General features: G+C 56.0%; 7 protein-coding genes across 7 annotated transcripts; 3 read left to right on the forward strand and 4 right to left on the reverse strand.

Annotated features, from left to right (window-relative positions):
* The first annotated feature begins 2,245 nt into the window (after nt 1-2,245).
* K437DRAFT_255940 (uncharacterized protein) lies at nt 2,246-3,083 on the forward strand. Its single transcript, XM_013388315.1, has one exon. It carries the CDS (start codon nt 2,655-2,657, stop codon nt 2,835-2,837), a length of 183 nt encoding a protein of 60 aa, XP_013243769.1. The 5' UTR covers nt 2,246-2,654; the 3' UTR covers nt 2,838-3,083.
* Nucleotides 2,952-4,084, reverse strand: K437DRAFT_100785 (uncharacterized protein). Its single transcript, XM_013388316.1, has one exon. It carries the CDS (start codon nt 3,843-3,845, stop codon nt 3,066-3,068), a length of 780 nt encoding a protein of 259 aa, XP_013243770.1. The 5' UTR covers nt 3,846-4,084; the 3' UTR covers nt 2,952-3,065.
* Nucleotides 4,085-4,552: 468 nt separating this feature from the next.
* K437DRAFT_234834 (P-loop containing nucleoside triphosphate hydrolase protein) lies at nt 4,553-7,945 on the forward strand. The gene is made up of 3 exons (XM_013388317.1): nt 4,553-5,257; nt 5,324-7,626; nt 7,704-7,945. The coding sequence occupies exons 1-3, from the start codon at nt 4,714-4,716 to the stop codon at nt 7,869-7,871; spliced, it is 3,015 nt and encodes a 1,004-aa protein (XP_013243771.1). The 5' UTR covers nt 4,553-4,713; the 3' UTR covers nt 7,872-7,945.
* K437DRAFT_234836 (putative xylitol dehydrogenase) lies at nt 7,706-9,826 on the reverse strand. The gene is made up of 5 exons (XM_013388318.1): nt 9,582-9,826; nt 9,299-9,388; nt 8,955-9,194; nt 8,404-8,855; nt 7,706-8,313 (listed from the first exon to the last, which is right to left on the reverse strand). The coding sequence occupies exons 1-5, from the start codon at nt 9,638-9,640 to the stop codon at nt 8,033-8,035; spliced, it is 1,122 nt and encodes a 373-aa protein (XP_013243772.1). The 5' UTR covers nt 9,641-9,826; the 3' UTR covers nt 7,706-8,032.
* A 282-nt stretch (nt 9,827-10,108) lies between these two features.
* K437DRAFT_234839 (mitochondrial Rho GTPase 1) lies at nt 10,109-13,084 on the reverse strand. Its single transcript, XM_013388319.1, has 3 exons — nt 12,760-13,084; nt 11,089-12,683; nt 10,109-11,016 (listed from the first exon to the last, which is right to left on the reverse strand). The coding sequence occupies exons 1-3, from the start codon at nt 12,935-12,937 to the stop codon at nt 10,357-10,359; spliced, it is 2,433 nt and encodes an 810-aa protein (XP_013243773.1). The 5' UTR covers nt 12,938-13,084; the 3' UTR covers nt 10,109-10,356.
* Nucleotides 13,085-13,330: 246 nt separating this feature from the next.
* K437DRAFT_255944 (putative GUA1-GMP synthase) lies at nt 13,331-15,249 on the forward strand. The gene is made up of 2 exons (XM_013388320.1): nt 13,331-15,090; nt 15,168-15,249. The coding sequence occupies exons 1-2, from the start codon at nt 13,462-13,464 to the stop codon at nt 15,174-15,176; spliced, it is 1,638 nt and encodes a 545-aa protein (XP_013243774.1). The 5' UTR covers nt 13,331-13,461; the 3' UTR covers nt 15,177-15,249.
* K437DRAFT_273738 (uncharacterized protein) lies at nt 15,166-18,022 on the reverse strand. Its single transcript, XM_013388321.1, has 2 exons — nt 17,906-18,022; nt 15,166-17,832 (listed from the first exon to the last, which is right to left on the reverse strand). Exon 2 carries the CDS (start codon nt 17,731-17,733, stop codon nt 15,217-15,219), a length of 2,517 nt encoding a protein of 838 aa, XP_013243775.1. The 5' UTR covers nt 17,734-17,832; nt 17,906-18,022; the 3' UTR covers nt 15,166-15,216.
* Nucleotides 18,023-18,214: the final 192 nt, after the last annotated feature.

An 18,214-nucleotide genomic window follows, 5' to 3' on the forward strand; every position in this document is an offset into this window, starting at 1 on the left:
GTGCATATGAATGGTGAACGGTTCACATTCATAAGGGACAAAGTGGCTGAGCGAGAATAAGTGATTATACATATATTGTTACTTGATGATCTGAAAGTGTGTGAGCCAGACCTGGCAATGTCGAAGGTGTTAATGTGTGTGCGCTTCACACATTTGCACAAGGTACTCTACTTTGTACAGTTTCAGACTATGGATCTGGAGATGCTTTTAGAGCATGAGTGGTCGTAATCAACTCTGCCACACTCTGCTTGCTTCATTCGTATATCACGGATTTTATTTAAATCTACGATGAATGGGTTACGTATTACTGCGCCGTATGGTCCATACCATGATCGTGTGGATTACCCAGACCAGTCGCCGAGCCCAGAGGCCAGAACGTATCCCACGTCATGGTCACCCCCAATTGGTCTTACATTCTACATATAGAGTGGGAACCAGTTTACCACAAGGTCAGGGTCAGTATGTGCGTAGCTCTGTACAAGAGGATCCCTCCCCATCGTTTACTCTACAACTGCCCTGCCATGCGCCACTATCTTCATGAGCCCGATCACGACTGAGCCCTGTTCATCGGCCACCACGCCTGGCGGGTGTCACAGACGCTTCATCATCTTTGCAGATCTGGGAAAATTTAGCCTTTGGACGCGGGCTACAACAAAGCAATAACACTCCAGCAACTGATCGACACTCCAACATCAACCCGTTCAATACTCGCATAGGCATGATGATGACATGCTCCTTCATCATTGCCTTTCACCAGCTAATACTCGTGATCTGAACCCCCGGCCCTGAAGTCTGAACTCGGAGCGCCCGCGAGTGGAACAGGGCCAGCATTGCGCCATGTTTGCTGCGATTCAGCCCATGTACCACATTTAGACTAACTCCGTAGGACGGCAATCCGTTTGATTCCATTGCATCAACATTTTCCGGTTCCGACTTGCGACTCAGCTTCCAGCTCTTCCAGCCTTCGACATGGGACGGCACTTTCACGCATGGAGGAGGAACGATTAGACCTCGGAGTAGCGCAGATCTGTGCAGGCTAAGGAACCAGCCACACGGAGATCGGAGATTCGCGTCCCGACGACGCCTGGCTCCCTGGAGTACTTGTCCTTGTACACAGCGTGGAATCACCTCGAGCTTCTCATCACAGCCATGTAGACCCGACTATACCATCAACCAAAGTCCATAGTTTGTACGTGGTAAAGCGCCAGTACAAGCCTCACCAACGAGTCAAATCGTTCCAGTATCTATATACCCGATCCCAACTAGATCCCGACCATCTTCATACTACTCTGCATCACATACATAGGGATTGTCTGTTGGATCGTTGAAGCTTGGCGGCCGACGCTTGAACATTGTTCAAGAAAACATGCTATATGCACAGGTCTTTGGCGCCTTCTGCTGCCTGATTTCCGAGGCTGGCTGTATGCGCCATATGCTTCGGCGCAATATGATATCTACTCGAATCGAAACGCTGCGAGGGAATGACGGAATCAGGGTATTCAATAGCTTCTTTTGAGGCCTATTCTATGACCCAGCTTCATTCAATCCTCCAAAGGATGTTTTAACATCCCCCAAATACATTTATAAGGAGAATCCCTTGGAAAAATGAGGCTGCTTCCCCACCGTCGTGCGTCCTGCAGCAGCGAGATCCGTGGCCTTGGTCCATCTGGTCTGGTTTGCTGTGGTTTTCCAGCTGTCTGCTCCTTGCAAGTCTGACCATTAGCCTGCGAGGGCGCAGCTGCTCCGATGCAAGTGAGTTCTTGCGTGTCTGTGCCAAATCCAGTCCAATGCTGGATTTCTGGTCATGATAACTGTCAGCATTCCCTCTCATTCGGCTCAGCACTATTGTAGTTCCTGCGATTGCAAGGGGGCTTCATGACCTTTGTCGTACTGGTGGAGTCGATTACCGCGAGCCCAGTAGTTGTAGACACGAAAGCGGCAATCAATGTCAACACCGCGCTCCTTAACGCGCACCAGGTCACGGACCCACCGAACATGGGGTGTAGGAATTAACCCTCAGACATTCACCAGAAGAGTCCCCGATCTGGTGCAGCGGTCGCTGCATGACTTCCCTTAGTTAAACGGCATCGGCGCATACTGTATTCGCGGTAATATTAACACGAAAGGACTAGTGCATACGGAGTCGGGGCCTTCACCTCCCTCCCAATATCAGCCAAAAGAACATTGGTCTTTGCTCATGAATCATTCCCCCTGCCTCATCCTTCCCTTTCCCAACAGGGTTCACAGTATTGGGAAAGGGATCCACCTAATCTAGTCTCCAGGTGCGTACGGCTGGGCCCAGTAGACATCGGCCTGCCGTCGTCAGTAAGAAGCATGGGTCCATCAGCACGGTCCCACCGTCGATTCTCATGCGGTAAACACTGCTTCCTTGTACACGAACTGAGGACGTCAAAACGCAGCATCCTCAACGCACTGCGGGGGTCAACGACATCTTGCGCGATGCAGGCACCTTCGACCAACATTTCGAGGGCGCTGATGTCGCGCACATGGAAGGCCATACTCAGGCCTCCTAGGAACAGTACCAAGGGACCATGGCAGCAACGCCAACAGTAGCAATAGCGGTGTCGTTAGTGGCAACGGTGGTGACAACGACAACGGAAATGGCAACGGAAACAACGGAAACAACGGTAACGATGGCAACAGCGGTGCTGCTGATTCCAACAGCTCTCCTGCTAACAACCTGCCTGCCAATCACCTGCCTGCCAATCATTTTCCCGCAAGCAATCCTCCTGCTGGAAACCCATCCTCTGGCAGCTCACCTTCCGACAGTCCGCCTACCGCGGGCGCTCCATCTGTACCCGACACAAGCCAGGTGAGGGAAGCAACCTTACGAGGAGCACCAGCCTCACCACACCAGGCGGAGACTCTTAGTCAGCAGGATGTATCTCGCATGAGCTCATCTTCTCATCCAGCGTGACAGTCCTCGCGCTCACCCACTGACGCCCATAGGTCGTGACGCTCGAAGCTGCGGCGATGGCACATTGACTCCCGGCTCTGGAACGAAAGGAATGGGCAACAACACAACAGATAGCGACAACCCAGGCTCAACGACCCCAGACGCCCAACTGCACTAGGTGCTGGCAGTGGCACTGATGGGGAGAGCCGAGCAGGCTCCTAGCGCTCCTCTTGTCGATGGCGGCACTGGTGCACCTCTTCCTACCATCCTTCCCGTAGCCAGCAGCGCCGGTCCTCCTCGCACCAATGGCAGCGCCCCTCCCTGCTGGTGACACCCCTTCTGCTACTGAATGCGGCCCTCCTACAGCCCCTCCAGCTGACGACAGCGCCTCTTCAACGGACGGTAACGCCCTTACAGCAGACGGCAGTGCACCCCTCCCGCGGAAGGTAGCCCCCCCTGCTGACGGCAGCACCCCTCCCACTGACGGTAGCGGCCTCTTGCCGGTGATGGTACATGCATCCATACATCTCCTGCACCCGGTGAAGGCGACGGTACCGGTCCGGAAAATTGTATCTCCCATGATTTGCTCTCCCGCCATTCTGTACTTTCCACATGCAAACGGTGTGCGCTGGCGGTGCGACCTGACCTCATTCCCATCCTCGGCTTCTCGTACCAACAGGTCGTCAGCGAGACAGAGAATGCGGTGATCCCCATGAACCAGCGGACCCCTATCCTCCAGCTGAACAACCTGCGATGGAGGCGCCCCTGCCCACGAACCGGAGCCGGCTCCGAGCGACTTCACTCTAGAACCTGTCAATTTACCTGACTGTGGTACGGATGATGGAGGTGATGCTGGTGGAGGGGATCTGGGCGATGGTGACTTCGAGGGTGGCGTTCTCGGAAACATCGGCGGTGACACAGGCGACATGCATGGTCACATGGATAGCAGAGACTTTTGATGGGTCGATGAAGTAAGAACCGAGTTAATAGGCGTCCCTCCATTAAAATAAGCAGAACAAGCTCTCGAGCTGATCAAGATACGAATGGCGCACGATATCTTCACTTGTTGATTCCGTTTTTTCCCCAACTCTCTCACTCTGCACACGACGCATCAGCAACGATCGGCTCACGACTTTATCAGCATCTCTCGAGAGTAATTATCCGCACGAATACCTTGCATTGGTAGTGGCGGCGCCTGCACTTCGCGTCCAACCATCGTTGAACGAGGTGTATTGGCTCCAGTATTTTAGTTTACTTTGTTCAATCCCATCTTTCATGTCGGACCGACTGAGTTCAGCTGGGCTTGACACACGATGCTCGCCAAGTCGCATCAGTGCGGTTGCAGAGCAGCGCGATATTCACTGCATGCATCTGCGTTGCTTTCGCGTTAAGCCAATGTATGGGATTGATGGCGCATTACTCTCGCATACGGCATCTTTGAGTACAATAGAAGTAGGATATGCGAGGGTTCAGTTATTTTTTTTGTGCGTTTCGGGAACGGCGGGATTCGGAATGCGCGCCAAAAATCATTTTTCTTTGCGACCATGGTCATCGCTCGAGATGAGGGACTCGGAAAGATGGTACGCCGTCATACACGCACAAAAACCGCATTTCGAGACATCAGGTACACTCCCACGGCAGACAGCGGAGTGCTGGAAAGATCGCTGAAACGAGGAAGGGTGCCTTTATTCTACCACTGAAACCTGATGCTTCCGAATCGCGCAGCTGTCTCCTTTTAGGGCAGGCACAGTGCGGCGAAGTTATCCAAGACCAGTGGAGCCAGTCATATCGACAACATGGGCAAGAAGAAACACCGCCAGGCCGATGCTGGCCCTGACAGCTACAAGCCGGTATTTGCAGGGTCTAAGTCGAACGGAGGCGCCAGTATCAACCCTGACCTCAGGTTGATTGCGCAAGAATCTGATCACGATGCGGCCAGCGCCAGCACCAATGGCGATGATTCGAGCTGCGACTTCCGGAGGAAATCACATCTAACTGCTATTAATGGTCTCCACACCGCCCGGAACTCTTCGAATGGCCAGGGTGCCCAAGGGTGGACCAACGAGGATTCTTCATCCGTTCTCAAGGCTGCGGCTCAAGCAGGCTTCGCCAACTTCAAGGCTGGTTCTTCTGGCCTCTCGCCCACGAAGAACGCGAGTGGGGCGTCGGCGAACCCCATGAAGGGCAAGTGGAAAGCGTTGGAAAGGAATGTCGACACCCGGATTCTGGAATCCAGGAAAGAGCTGCCTATTTGGGCAGGGAGAGACGCAATCGTCAAGGCTGTGCGTGAAAATGATACCGTGATTCTCCTGGGAGAGACGGGCAGCGGGAAAACGACCCGTGAGTGAAAGCTGGACGGAGACACTTGGCACATGTCCACTGACGACACTGAGTGCGGCCGGGCAGAAATACCACAGTTCTTGTATGAGGCTGGCTTCTGCGGTGCAGCTTCCAACTCCAACGACCGAAGCCAGAACCTTCTCATCGGCGTCACCCAGCCGCGTCGAGTGGCAGCCATCTCGCTGGCCCGGCGTGTCGCTCAAGAGATGGGGTGTCCTGATCCGCAAAGTCTCAGTCATGCTGTGCTTCATGGCTCCGCTAAAGGGAGCATGTGGCGAAAGAGCACTTTTACCAATGGCGGCGCCGAGACTGATGGCGCAGCTTCTGCTGCAGCACATGCTGGCCCAAGCAAAGACGATGCCCTCGTGGGCTACTCGATTCGATTCGACGATCGCACCGGTCCATCGACACGCATCAAATTCATGACGGATGGCTTTGTCCTTCGTGAGATGATGGGTCGAGGCCTGCAAACTCTTGCGCAGATGATAGAAACGAACGCCGGTTGCCGAAACCTACAACCATCGCTGTTGTCGCGCTATTCGGTTCTGATCATCGACGAAGCGCACGAAAGGACCCTCGATACCGATCTTGTCCTCGGCCTCGCCAAAAGCATTCAACGCGATCGAAAGCGCAGGCGGCTAGAATGGTTACAGTCCAAGAATAATGACGCTAGCACGGAAGTGAATGGAAAAGCACGTGACGAAGCACCGCCAGAGCTCAAGATCGTCGTCATGAGTGCTACTTTGGACGCACAAAAATTTGCCGACTTTTTTGGACAACAGAGCGCAGGAAAGATAGCGCCAGCGCCTATCCTATACGTGCAAGGCCGACAGCACGCGGTCGACATATGCCACACAGTCGACAGCTGCGAAGATTGGGCGGACGCAGCACTTCGAACAATTCTGCAGGTCCATCTGGAGAACCCTCCAGGCGATGTTCTGGTGTTCATGACTGGTCAGGAGGAGATCGAAAAGTTGCGCAGTCAGCTCGAGTCGTATGGAAAAGAGTTGAAAGCATGGCACGAGACCAAGCTGGAAGGCGCACCTGCGGAAGACGTCAATGGAGCAGGCAATCCCAATAAAAGACGACGGATTTCAAAACAGCCGCCAGATGATATGCTCGTGCTACCTATGTATGCTGCGCTTGGCTCAGACGCAAGCATGGCCGTCTTCCAACCCACGCCGCCGCGCACGCGCAAGATTGTCCTGGCGACGAACATTGCCGAAACGTCGGTCACCATCCCTGGCATCAAGTATGTCATCGATTCGGGTCTGTCTAAAGTCAAAAAATACTCACACGCGACCGGCGTCGAGATCCTCGAGTCCGAGCCCATCTCACGGTCCTCAGCGATGCAACGTGCAGGTCGTGCAGGACGTGATGGGCCGGGGACATGCTTTCATCTATACACGAAGCACGCCTTCGAAGGCCTCGCGGAGAGCCCCACGCCTGATATCCTCAAAGTCGACCTTGCAAACGCATGCCTGCAGCTCTGTGCCGTTGGCCGCAACCCGATGAGCTTCGACTGGCTCGATGCGCCCGCGGGGGATGACATTGCGCAAACCATGGTGCGGCTCATGCAGCTCGGTGCGATTATTCTGGAGAAGGCGGGCGAATCGCAGGAGGCACCTGCGATCTCTCCGCTGGGGGCCAAAATGGCTATGCTTCCGCTCTCACCGTCGTTTGCTCGTGTTTTGTTGGCGGCGGGGCAGGTCTCACCGACGGTGGCGCGACAAGCACGGGACCTTGTGGCGATCCTCAGTGCCGACCGGGGTATGTTTTTCGAGCCGAACGATTCGGAGCGGAAAGAGCAAGCATCACTTGCGCGCGCCAGCCTGGCTCATCGGAGCGGCGATCACGCGACGTTCCTCTCTGTGCTGTACCAATTCATCGCCATATCAGAGCAAGCAGTGAAGTTCGCAAAAACGCCCAAGCAAGGGCGAGAGGAGGTTCGTGCCTGGTGCGAGAAGCACTTCATCCACTATCGCACCATGTCGAACATTTTCGCCATCCGGCAGCAGCTCAAGCGCATCTGCAAGCAGCGGGGGATCGTCTGCGATGACGAGGACGGCAGCTCCTTGCATCGAAAGCGCGACGGGTCCACCGCGGGTTCTTCCTCGCAAGATTTCAACAACGACGATGATGGCGACAACGGCGACGGCCAAGATAAAGCGTTCTTCGCCGGTGCCGGCGCCGCTACTGCGGATGGCATGTTTGTCAGTCGCCCGGGCCAGCAAGCTGCTATGCGCGCCAATTGGCAGACGTTGCAGGATGAATCGTATGAGCAACTGCGCAAGGCATTGCTGCCTGCGCGCACGCACCAATGTGCTTACCGCAACCCCGAAGGGCCGGGGTACAAGCGTGGTAGTGATGTAAGTAAGAACTTGCCGAACTCACTCGCTTCTGCTACACGGCTCTGACGTGACTATCTGCTTTCCGACACTGCTAGATCGTTAAAATACACCCATCCTCTGTCCTCGCACATCGACAGCCGGATGTGATTGTGTTTGAGGAAGTGGTCTTGACGTCTCAGCTGTTTGTGCGCTGCGTCAGCGCGATCGAAGCGAGCTGGCTGTCCGAAGCGATAGCAGGCGTGAGACAGATTGTGGCAGTCTAACTTTTTATCACAATGATGTCAATGGATAGGACTTGCAAAACAGGCCGGCTTGCCTTCCTCTTGATCGATTCGCTAGCCTCAATGCGTATACTATTATTAACCCGATGTATCCATTACTGAGCATCAGCCCAATTCTGTCCTCAAGCGCTAACTTTTCTCGTTTATTCATCATCGACAATGATTGTCTTAACTGAGAACTTGGTCCGGTCAGCCGCGTGCTCGACAGCTTCCTTTGCTTTCTCGAGGGGGAAGGTAGAGGTTACAATTTGCTTGACGTTGATGACTCCGGAAGCGACGAGCCGGATGGCCTTGGGCCAGGTATCGCGGTATCGAAAGAGGAAGAGCAAAGTCTGCTCGTTGGTAGAAATGTGCATGAAATCGATCGAAATCTTAGGCTTGCCGACACCAATGACCATGATCCTTCCACCCGGAGCGACAGAGACTGCCGGGAGAACGGAGCCAAGAGAGGATTGATTTTTTCAGTGGTTTCATAAGAAGTTCGTTTGAGGTTGCACCTGAAGAGATCACTCACACGCGCAAGTAGAGATACTGGACTCAACACCAGTACATTCCATGGCGATCGAGGGCATCAATTCCTCAACGCCACCCGCCGCCTTGGTGAAGAGCGCAACAATTTCCCTTGCAGCATCCCGAGGTGTCTTGTTCACATCCACCTTGTACGTCTCCACATCCGCCACCAGCTTTCTTGCAAAGTCCAATCGGTCCTGCTGCAGATCCGTAATGACGATGGGGCTTGCGCCGGCTGCTTTTGCGCAAAGAAGCTGTACTACCCCGATAGGCCCTGCACCAGTGATCAGAACCGGGTGGCCGAGACGGATGTCGGCGCGTTGCGTGGCGTGCAAGCAGACGGACAAGGGCTCCAAGCAGGCAATCTCGGCGTAAGAGAGCGAGTCCGGCACTTTGTGAAGCCACCCAGCTGGGTGGACATGGTAGCGTGTAAGGGTGCCGTTTGCGGGCGGAACACTAGGAAAGGAAAGAGAAGAAAGGAGAGGGAAAGGGGAGTGAATCATGGGTCATTTGCATAAGTACAGCGCCAGCATTGCTTGAGCAGTAGGACCTCACCTGTAGAAATCTACCGTTGGGCAAAGGTTGTACTGGCCCGTCAGGCAATATTTGCACGTAGCTTTACCGCATGGTACACCGGGCTCGATAGCGACGCGGTCACCAGGTTTGACGTTTGTCACGCCTGCACCGACAGCAATGACGATTCCGCCTGATTCGTGTCCCAGCGCGGTCTGGTCGGTGATGGTCCAGGGGCCGAGGCAGCCGTGCTTCCAGAAGTGCACGTCAGAGCCGCAGACACTGGTCAAGAGCGAAGAAGCAAATGTCACAAAAACGGCGAGCATAAGGATGTAAGGAATCAGCAGTTTGTACTTTCCAATTGAAGGAGCTTTTCTCAAACATACCCGGTGGCACGAACGTGCACGAGAGCCTGACCAGGACCAGGCTTGGGCGCATCAGACTTGACGAGCTTGAGCTGACAATCGTGCGTGGCCCTAGAGAGCAGGTAGGCAACCAGGTGCAGAGCAGCGAGATCATACATGGAAAGGGAGCGTAGGATATCAGCAAGTTGCGCCACTCGTATCAGCACAGAGGAGCAGAGAGCAAAGCAGGCCCGACCCGTCCTACGTTTACCCCCTTCGAGGAAGCAATGTCCCCATCAAACTAGCCAACAAACATCGTACTCACATTAAGGTCAGGTTCTCCTTGAGGGAGGGCACGGCCGAGTCGGTAGCGACGGGTGCCATGCTGTCTTGCAGGTTGTCGAAGATGGAGGGCTGGGTGCAAGCGGGGCCGAATGCAAGAAGCTGGGAGGAAGAGGGCAGAGCGAGGAGCTGGGGAGATGCAATAATTCATTCCTTTGTCGCCGGATCCTCTTTATATTGATACTCTTCGCGGGGGATGCCCGAGCGAGGACAGAACCTCATCCCAACGAGGCGCAACGCAGTGCATACGGAATAGAGGAATGTCGATCGACAAGGGGAAACGCACTCTTAGCTCAGCAACTAAAAGGGCAGATTGCCGCGTTTACCGCGCGCACAAGAGATTGCCGGGGAGACATTTGGTTCAGCGATACTCTACGATCGGCTTATACAACCGCCACATTCACCAGCCACTGTCGGACTCGGTGCATGCACTTAATTCCATGTCCGTTTCGCTCTGTGTGTGCAGCCAATTGTGTCAAGCGACTGCGGGTGGAGAGAAAGAGGAACCATCTCATTTGCAGTATTACTTCTTTTGTGACCTTCGCGACTTGATGAATCGTCGGCCGTGGATCTACCCCCCACTCTTGTCGACACTCCATCGACGGCAGTCCGCAGGCAGTGATCACGACGGGAGCCAGAACCTTTCCCGGAGGGGGGGGGAGCCGTTTGGACAGCCGATGCTGATACTATGCCATTGTGCTACAGGGTCAACTAGAGAGAGCGACGAACGCAAGTGAAGAAAAAGGAAAAAAACCCGCCTACAGTTCTCGCTTGCCGCCTGCGACGTTTCCCCAGAGCGCGCCGAGCCATGCTGCGCCTGCGCCGGGCGTGCCTGCCGAAGAAGTGGAGCCGCCCGCAGAGGGCAGGGAGCCGGACGCTGACAGGCCAATCCCTCTGACGTGCACGGACCCGTACCGCTTTGCCACGAACAGCACGCCGCCAGTGCTGCACACAACGCCGAACAGGACGTACAGCCACCACCGCCCGCGCGTGAGACCAGTCAGTGCGCCGTCGGCGCGCCGGCCACCCGGTACGGCGCCGCGGCTGTCGACCGCGATGCCGACGATGCGCTGAAATAGTTCGGCCAGCTGGTCCATCCGCACGCTCACGTTCAGCGGCCCTGCGCCCAGTCCGGGGATGGCGATCCCTAGCTTGCGGCAGTACACGTCCGGTTGAACCTCGTGCCTCTGGACTGCCAGGTCCAGGTCCGCTTTCGTCGCGACAAACAGGCACGGTATGCCGCTGAGCAGGTACCCGTACGACAATGTCGACGACGAGTGCTTCTGACGCAGGTTGGAAATGTGCGAGAACGAGTTCGTGTCCGAAGAGTCGTACACGTAGACGATCACGTCCGCTGCGTTCAGCTTCGCTGTCGACCGCAGCGCCTCGGCTTCGTTGTGAGAGCCGTATTCTTGGAGCTGTGCAAGGAAAGGGGCACAAAGCAAATTCAGACCTGTCCGGCAGAAAGACGCTCACTGGAGTTCACTCACCACCAAATACTTTTCAGCACCGGCATGCTCCACCGCACTGACGGCGCTGATCGGTATCCCAGTAGGCTCGTACTCAAAGCTGAACCGCTTCCCGATCATCGCACGCAACAGACTCGTCTTCCCACTCCCCGCACCGCCAAATACAAGCGCTAAGAACACATTGCGCTGCACGCGGCCTTTCTTCTTGCGGTCCGCCCGCCGCGGGTTGGTCACCTTCAACGCCGACGTCGTGTCCGGGTGTGGCAGCGCGTCCTTGCCCTTGCGCCTCAAGAAGATCGGTGCTGGCGAGGAGGCTCCCAACGTGTTCATTCCCTTGGCTGTACTGCTGTTGCTGTGACCGCCATAGCCATTTCCGTTCGCCGCACCCGTGTTGTCCCCGCCCGCTCTGCGCGCGCCCGGCAGCTCGTCCACCGGTGACTGCAGGCTCGGAGGCGTGGACGTGCTGACGTGCATGCCGAGCGCCGAGAAGGAAGGGTAGCCGAGGTAGGCCATGTACGCCAGTGTCGTGCGGTAGTCAAGCAGTGTTGTCATGCTCCATTGCGCGAGCCAGCCTTGCAGCGTCACGGAACCGTGTTCGTTCGTGATGGTCGTCTCCTGCGGGAAGCCAGTCCCTTTCCATGGATGCGCATTGCCAGGAGCGGTGCTGAACAGATTCGCGAGCTCTTCATCCGACAGGGCACTGTCATGGTCCTTATCGTGGACCTCGAAGATGTCTGTCAGGAACTGGTACCCGTGCGGCGACAATTCCACTGAGCAGTCCGCCGAGACGTGGAAAGGCGGGTGTACGAATGAGTCGACCAGCGCCAAGTCCGAGCCGTAGCCGAATGTACGCAACGCAGTCCATGTCGTCTCTAGCCTTCCACGGCGAATGAACAGAGTATGGAGGTAGAGAAAGCCAGCGAGCGTCAAGCCATTGTCGCGTAAATGTGGGTTGTCGTAGTACGAGCTGTGGCCTCCATCGCTGCTGCTGGAGGCGCGCCCAAAGTAATCGCCATTCCCACCATTGTGGAGCCCAGGATCGCTGCCATTCCCTTCTGGACTCCATCCAATTTCGCGTGCTCCATCCGCGACGACGTCCTTAATACCTTCCAATTCCTGCGCTTGCAAAGGTGCATCAAAGCATCTCCGCTGGAAATCGTTGAGCTCGTAATCGTTCAGCAGCCCGTCCTTGTCCATGTCGCACAGCTTGAATATCCGCTTGAGCGCCTCGACGCAGGCAGGCTTGAGTGCGTGGCTCCGCGAGTCGTACAGGGGAGCAGTAGGGTATAGAACCGCTTTTTGGGCAAAGTAGAACACCTCGCTCACGTTCAGAGGGATCTTGGCGCTGCACTCGACGCACGTCTCTACCTCTTTGAACTCGGTCATGATTGGTGCCAGCTCTTCTTCCAGTGCCTTGTTTGTGACATCACCTGACCGTAGATCGATCTTGTTCCCTACGAGAATGACGGGGACATTGATGCCGAGCGATCGCAGGTAGGGCAGCCAATAGTTGGGTATTCGGTCGAACGATGCTGGAGCCTCGATGGAATAAACGATGCAAATCACGTTCGCTCGTCGTAGCTCACTCTCCATATGTGACCTTTTCTCTGGGGAGGCTGCCAGAGGGTGTATATAATCTCAGCGTCAAGCTACTTGTATCAGGTGGCCACAAATGCAAGGAGTCAAGCTCACAACTGGTATCACTGATCTTGGTCACCACCCCCTCTGGCGCAACTTCCACCGGCAGGGTGATCTCTGGTAGGACCTTCTGCACCCGGGCGACATATTGCTCCTTGATCAAGGATGTAATGAGCGTAGATTTTCCCACATTGGCATCACCGGCGAGCACGATGCGCACATCCTTGCGCATCTTGACCGCTGCCCAGTCCGACTGCTCGTCGCTTCGGCCGCCTTCCCTGGATTTGAGCGCTTCTGTCACCCAAAAACGCTGCAGCTGCTCGCGCGCGACGGCCAGGTTCCAGTCCGACGAGATGCTGGTGTCGCCAACCCACTACGCATGAAGACACGTGTCCGTAACTTAGGACCTACGACACCGACAAAGGTGATAGCCTCCAAAGCAGCCGGGTAGAAGTTTGGGTTATTTCTTTTCTCGCACGAGAATTGAAAAAGAAAGAATGCGTGTAGCAACCCTACATTGCATATCCATTTGCGTCGCGTTGAGACAAGAATTTTTTTTCTTGGGCGTCTCGTCGGAGAATCTGGAATGGAGTTCACCTCAACCTCTCAGCAAAAAAAGACTAGAGATGCTAACATCTGATCAGGGTGGTCTTTTCGGGAAGAGACCTTGTCATCCTTGAAGGTCTTCGCAGCCTGCTGGGAAGACAAAGAGATACATCGTGTGCCGATCCAGCAGCTCGCAGTATTTTGCCCAACATGGCCGACCCGTTTATCCACAGTCAGTATGACACCATTCTGATCCTCGATTTTGGCTCTCAGTACTCGCACCTCATCACGCGAAGATGCCGCGAGCTGAACGTGTACTGCGAGATGCTGCCGTGCACCCAGAAGATCAAGGACCTGGACTGGAAGCCAAAGGGGATCATCCTGTCCGGCTCCCCGTACTCGGTCTACGACGACGGTGCGCCACGTGTCGACCCAGACGTCTTTGAAGCTGGTGTCCCCGTCCTGGGCATCTGCTATGGGTTGCAAGAGATCGCATGGAACCACGGCGGTAAGGTGGACCCACATGATCACCGCGAATATGGTAGTGCTACTATTAGCATTGTCAAGACGGGAGACAAGCACATGGATGCTTTGTTCGAGGATGTCAGCGGCGAGGTACCCGTGTGGATGTCGCACGGCGATCAGCTCTCCAAGGCTCCTGTTGACTTCGAGGTCGTCGCGCGCACGCCGACGGCACCGTTCGCTGCCATCGCTCACAGGACAAAACCTATCTATGGAATCCAATTCCACCCCGAGGTGACGCATTCGCCGCGCGGCAAAGAGCTCTTCGAGTCCTTTGTTTCCAACATCTGCAAGTGCCGGCGAGACTGGACGATGGAGACATTCATCGACAAGGAGATCAAACGCATCCGGGACATCGTCGGTCCGAAAGGTCGCGTCCTCGGCGCCATTTCAGGAGGTGTGGACAGTAGTGTCGCCGCGAAGTTGATGCACGAGGCTATCGGCGACCGCTTCCACGCCGTCATGGTGGACAACGGCGTCCTGCGAGCAGACGAGGCCAAGCAGGTCGACCAGATGCTCAACAAAGATCTAGGCGTCAACGTGACCATCGTCGACGCTTCTGATCTCTTCCTCAGTCGGCTGGAGGGTGTAGAGGACCCAGAAAAAAAGCGCAAGATCATCGGCAACACCTTCATCAATGTCTTTGAAGCAGAGGTCGCCAAGCTCGAGGAGCAGGCGGAGAAAGAGGAGCTAGCGGCGCTGGCCAGCGGCAAGGCGCACGAGGCCAAGGGCAAGTTTGAGTTCTTGCTACAAGGAACGCTGTACCCGGACGTGATCGAGAGCATCAGCTTCAAGGGACCCTCGGCGACCATCAAGACGCACCACAACGTTGGCGGCTTGCTGGAAGACATGAAGCTGAAGCTCATTGAGCCGCTGCGCGAGCTGTTCAAAGACGAAGTCCGCGCTCTCGGCCGCGTCATGGGCATCCCGGAGCACCTCGTTGGGCGCCATCCGTTCCCTGGCCCCGGCCTCGCGATCCGCATCCTCGGGCCCGTCACACGCGACCAGGTCAAGATCCTGCAGCACGCCGACAAGATCTACATCGAGGAGATCCGCAATGCTGGCTTCTACGACCAGATTAGCCAGGCGTTCGCGGTGCTCCTACCGGTACGCGCCGTCGGCGTCCAAGGCGACAAGCGGACGTACGACCAGGTCATCGCCCTCCGTGCGGCGCAGACGACCGACTTCATGACTGCCACCTGGTTCCCGTTCCCATTCGACTTCCTGTGCAAAGTCTCCAATCGCATCACCAACGAGGTCGCCGGCGTCAACCGTGTCGTCCTTGACATCTCCTCCAAGCCTCCCGCAACTATCGAGGTGCGTACTCGGCCCTATCCCAGGAAGGGAGGATAATGCAGCTGACAATCACTTTCTAACTTGCTTGCGATTCACAGTGGCTATGAGCGCTTCGCGCTTCTTTCCAAATTCGCTGTACACTACATGTCACTCTTTAGACGCAAGCAACAGGTGATAGAGATGCTGATGCCGCGGAGAGACGCACAGTTTGGTTTCGATCATGCGCTCAAAGACGCGCTGAATGGTTCCGCGGATGCGTTGAAACTCCCTGCCAGTCATGCACATGTCGACCGTGACGAGCGCTTGTGCGATCACTTCGAGCACCGCATTGCAGAACGCCTGATCGACGCGGATGGCCGGCGAGTGAGCTTGCCAGTGCCTGTCCAGCATTCCAAAAGTAATGCGTGCCGTGCGGAGCGTCTGGTCAGCCCACCGTGCCGCTGATGCAGGATCGCCACGCGATTTGAGTCTGCGCTGCTTCTCCGCTCGTTCACCCAGCGCCTTGAAGAAGATCGTCGCAGGCTCCAAGGGCACCGGGCGAACGCCTGACTTGGCGCGCTTGGTAATTCGCGGCTTGAAGCGCTCCCAAATCTTGAGTGCCAGGCCGCGCTGTCCGCCCTCAACGCAGAGATGCATGCCGGCGGCCAGTACGTAGTCGTCCGCTGCACAAGCGAAATCCTGCTCACCACGCTGCGGAAAGAGGCGCGTGCGATCAGGCTGCGTCAACAGTTCGGGCCAGAGGTGGCCGAGCAGCCGTCGTAGGCGCTGCTTGCGTAAGTCAGGTACGTCGCCAGGCCATAGATTCTCATGCACGACCCATCGCATCATGATCGCCAGGCCGTGCACGTTGTTGGCCTCTATTGCATCTCCAAAAGCCTGTTCGAATGCAAGTGCTGTTTGGAAAGGTGGAGGCGGCGGCGGCGGATGCTGCCCCTCTCCCGGTGATGCCCCAAGCAGAGAGCGCTGCATTGCGATGGTCATCAGGTCTGGACTGCGCTTGGATGCAGCATGTTGGAAGAGGACGTTGCGCACAGCATTGTCCGCTACTAGCCCGGAGCGCGAAGCTGGGCCAATGTGCTGCTGGATAAGCTGCAAGGCAAGCTCGCTGTTGCCAATATGGGATAGCGTGAAAGAGAGAAGGGTGGTAAATGTGTGCAGATCCAATGAGGGAGCATCATTGCCGCACTCGAGTTCAACGAAGACTTTGAGTGCCGAAGCAAGGTCTGCATTTTCGAGCGGTGCCATCCGCACAAATCGCACGAGTGCGGGGATGAGCCAGCGCAAGTGGGAGAATGTCGGAGTGGACAGTAAACCCTGTCGAAGCATATCCGCCCACATCTGCATGATATCCCGGTATACAGACATTCCTTGAGTGCAGACCTTATCGATTTCTCGCTCGAGACACTGCGACTGTCGGAAAAGTACGTGCAGACTTGGAGCTTTGCCATTATTTTCGTTGGCCCCTCCGCTTTGAACCTGCCGCAGAGCCATGAGCCGAGCCTTAACCACGCCGGCAGCAGCCTTGGAGTCGCCAGCTTTGACGAGATAATGCGTGTATCGCGCCGCTACTGTGTCTGAGAAGTGCAATCCCGCTTCCGAGGCGACATGCCAGAGATGCAACATGATCTCTTTGTGCTCCCTCTTCGCTTTCGGTTTCGCCTTGCCCAGCCAGCTTGCCAGAACAAGATCTGCCACTGACACGAGTTCCACATCGCTCTCCTTCGCCTTTTCCTGTCGCCGTAAGACCTCATCAGTCCGGAGTCTCGGCATTTGTGCTTGATGTCCTTGTATGAGGTGGATGACCTGCTTTACTGCAGCATCCCAGGCTCTGCGCTCAACTTGCATCCTGATCTGGTCTAACGCTGAGGAGGAGCGACCGGAAACCCGCTGTGTAGTAGCTTGGCCTGTGTAAGGGCTGGCGTGCCACTCCTCGCCGCCATCAAGGTATGGGGCCCCTATTGAAGACTCGCATGTATCTGCCTGGGGTATTGAAGCCAGTGGCAACTGCTGCTGCTTCTCCCACCACGTCTCCTTCCTGTGGGAATATGCCACTGGTTCCTTTGCTCTTTCCGCAAGGCTTGGTGACAGCGACCTCTGTGGCTGGTAGTCGTACTGCATCTCTTCCCGGCCCGCCTCGGGCGACTGTGGTGCTAGTGATGAGCTGTTACGCCGACCAAGCACTACCTTGGAGCACTCCCTGACCGAAGTGAGCAAGGACGTGTTGCCGCTGCTGGTACTGGCGTGCCGCCTGGCCACAATTATCGTTCGGTCAATAGCGGGCATGAAAGGGTATGAAAAGCATGCCCGAGGATAGAGAAAGGTGAGCCGCGAGAAAAGGCCATCACTTCGAACGTCTTCGGTCTCGTTTCTCGAACCAGGATTGAGAAGCTCTTGCACCGAGAAGTCCCGCGGAGGAGGAGGTAGCATGACTTTGGAGCTTGTGGCTAGCGATGAGCAAGGAAGTGCAGTGTATTGTGAGCCAGATAAACAGCCTACCTCAGAGCTGCTGTAGCTATTGCTGTTGCTGCGGCTGCGGCTGCCTCTGCCGCTACCACTGCAGCCGCCGCCGCCGCTGCTGCTGCTGCTCCCGCCCCCGCTCCCGCTTGCGGCCCGCCTAAGCGACTCGTGGGCCTGAGAGAGTAGCGCACGCTGATGGCGACGCATGATAGCTGCTCTCCCTCCCCTTACTGAGCAGTGCTCCGCCTTTTGCACGAGCGAATTGAAAGTCTTTACCTGGAGGCCCCATCGATATATTCGGTTCTTCTGATAGGCAAGTGAGCGCGAGATGGCCTTAGCTGGGGCGACACGCGATTTTCTGTTCGGCTACGACGCTCACCGATTCGCACTCTGCCAGCTCACAGTCCCATGGAGCCCACGGAGGATCCTGCGTTCCCGGATGTTTTGTAGCCCTGCAGGCGGGTTGTCACCTTGCTGCAAATGCTTTGGGGCTGGCTTCCTTCCGGGTCGAAGTGTGACACCATACGTATGCCCAGCCAAGGCCATGAATAAAGTGGAGAGGAGACAAGTCGGCGGATGTTGATGAAAGTCCCGGAACTCGGAACCCGGAAATGGGAGCTGTTCAGAATATTGCATTTATATGCGTGCAACTTTTTTTAAAGAAGCTTTCTTCTTGACCCATTCGCTG

Source organism: Tilletiaria anomala (genome assembly GCF_000711695.1).
Source record: "Tilletiaria anomala UBC 951 chromosome Unknown K437scaffold_31, whole genome shotgun sequence".
Classification (NCBI taxonomy): Eukaryota; Fungi; Basidiomycota; class Exobasidiomycetes; order Georgefischeriales; family Tilletiariaceae; genus Tilletiaria; species Tilletiaria anomala.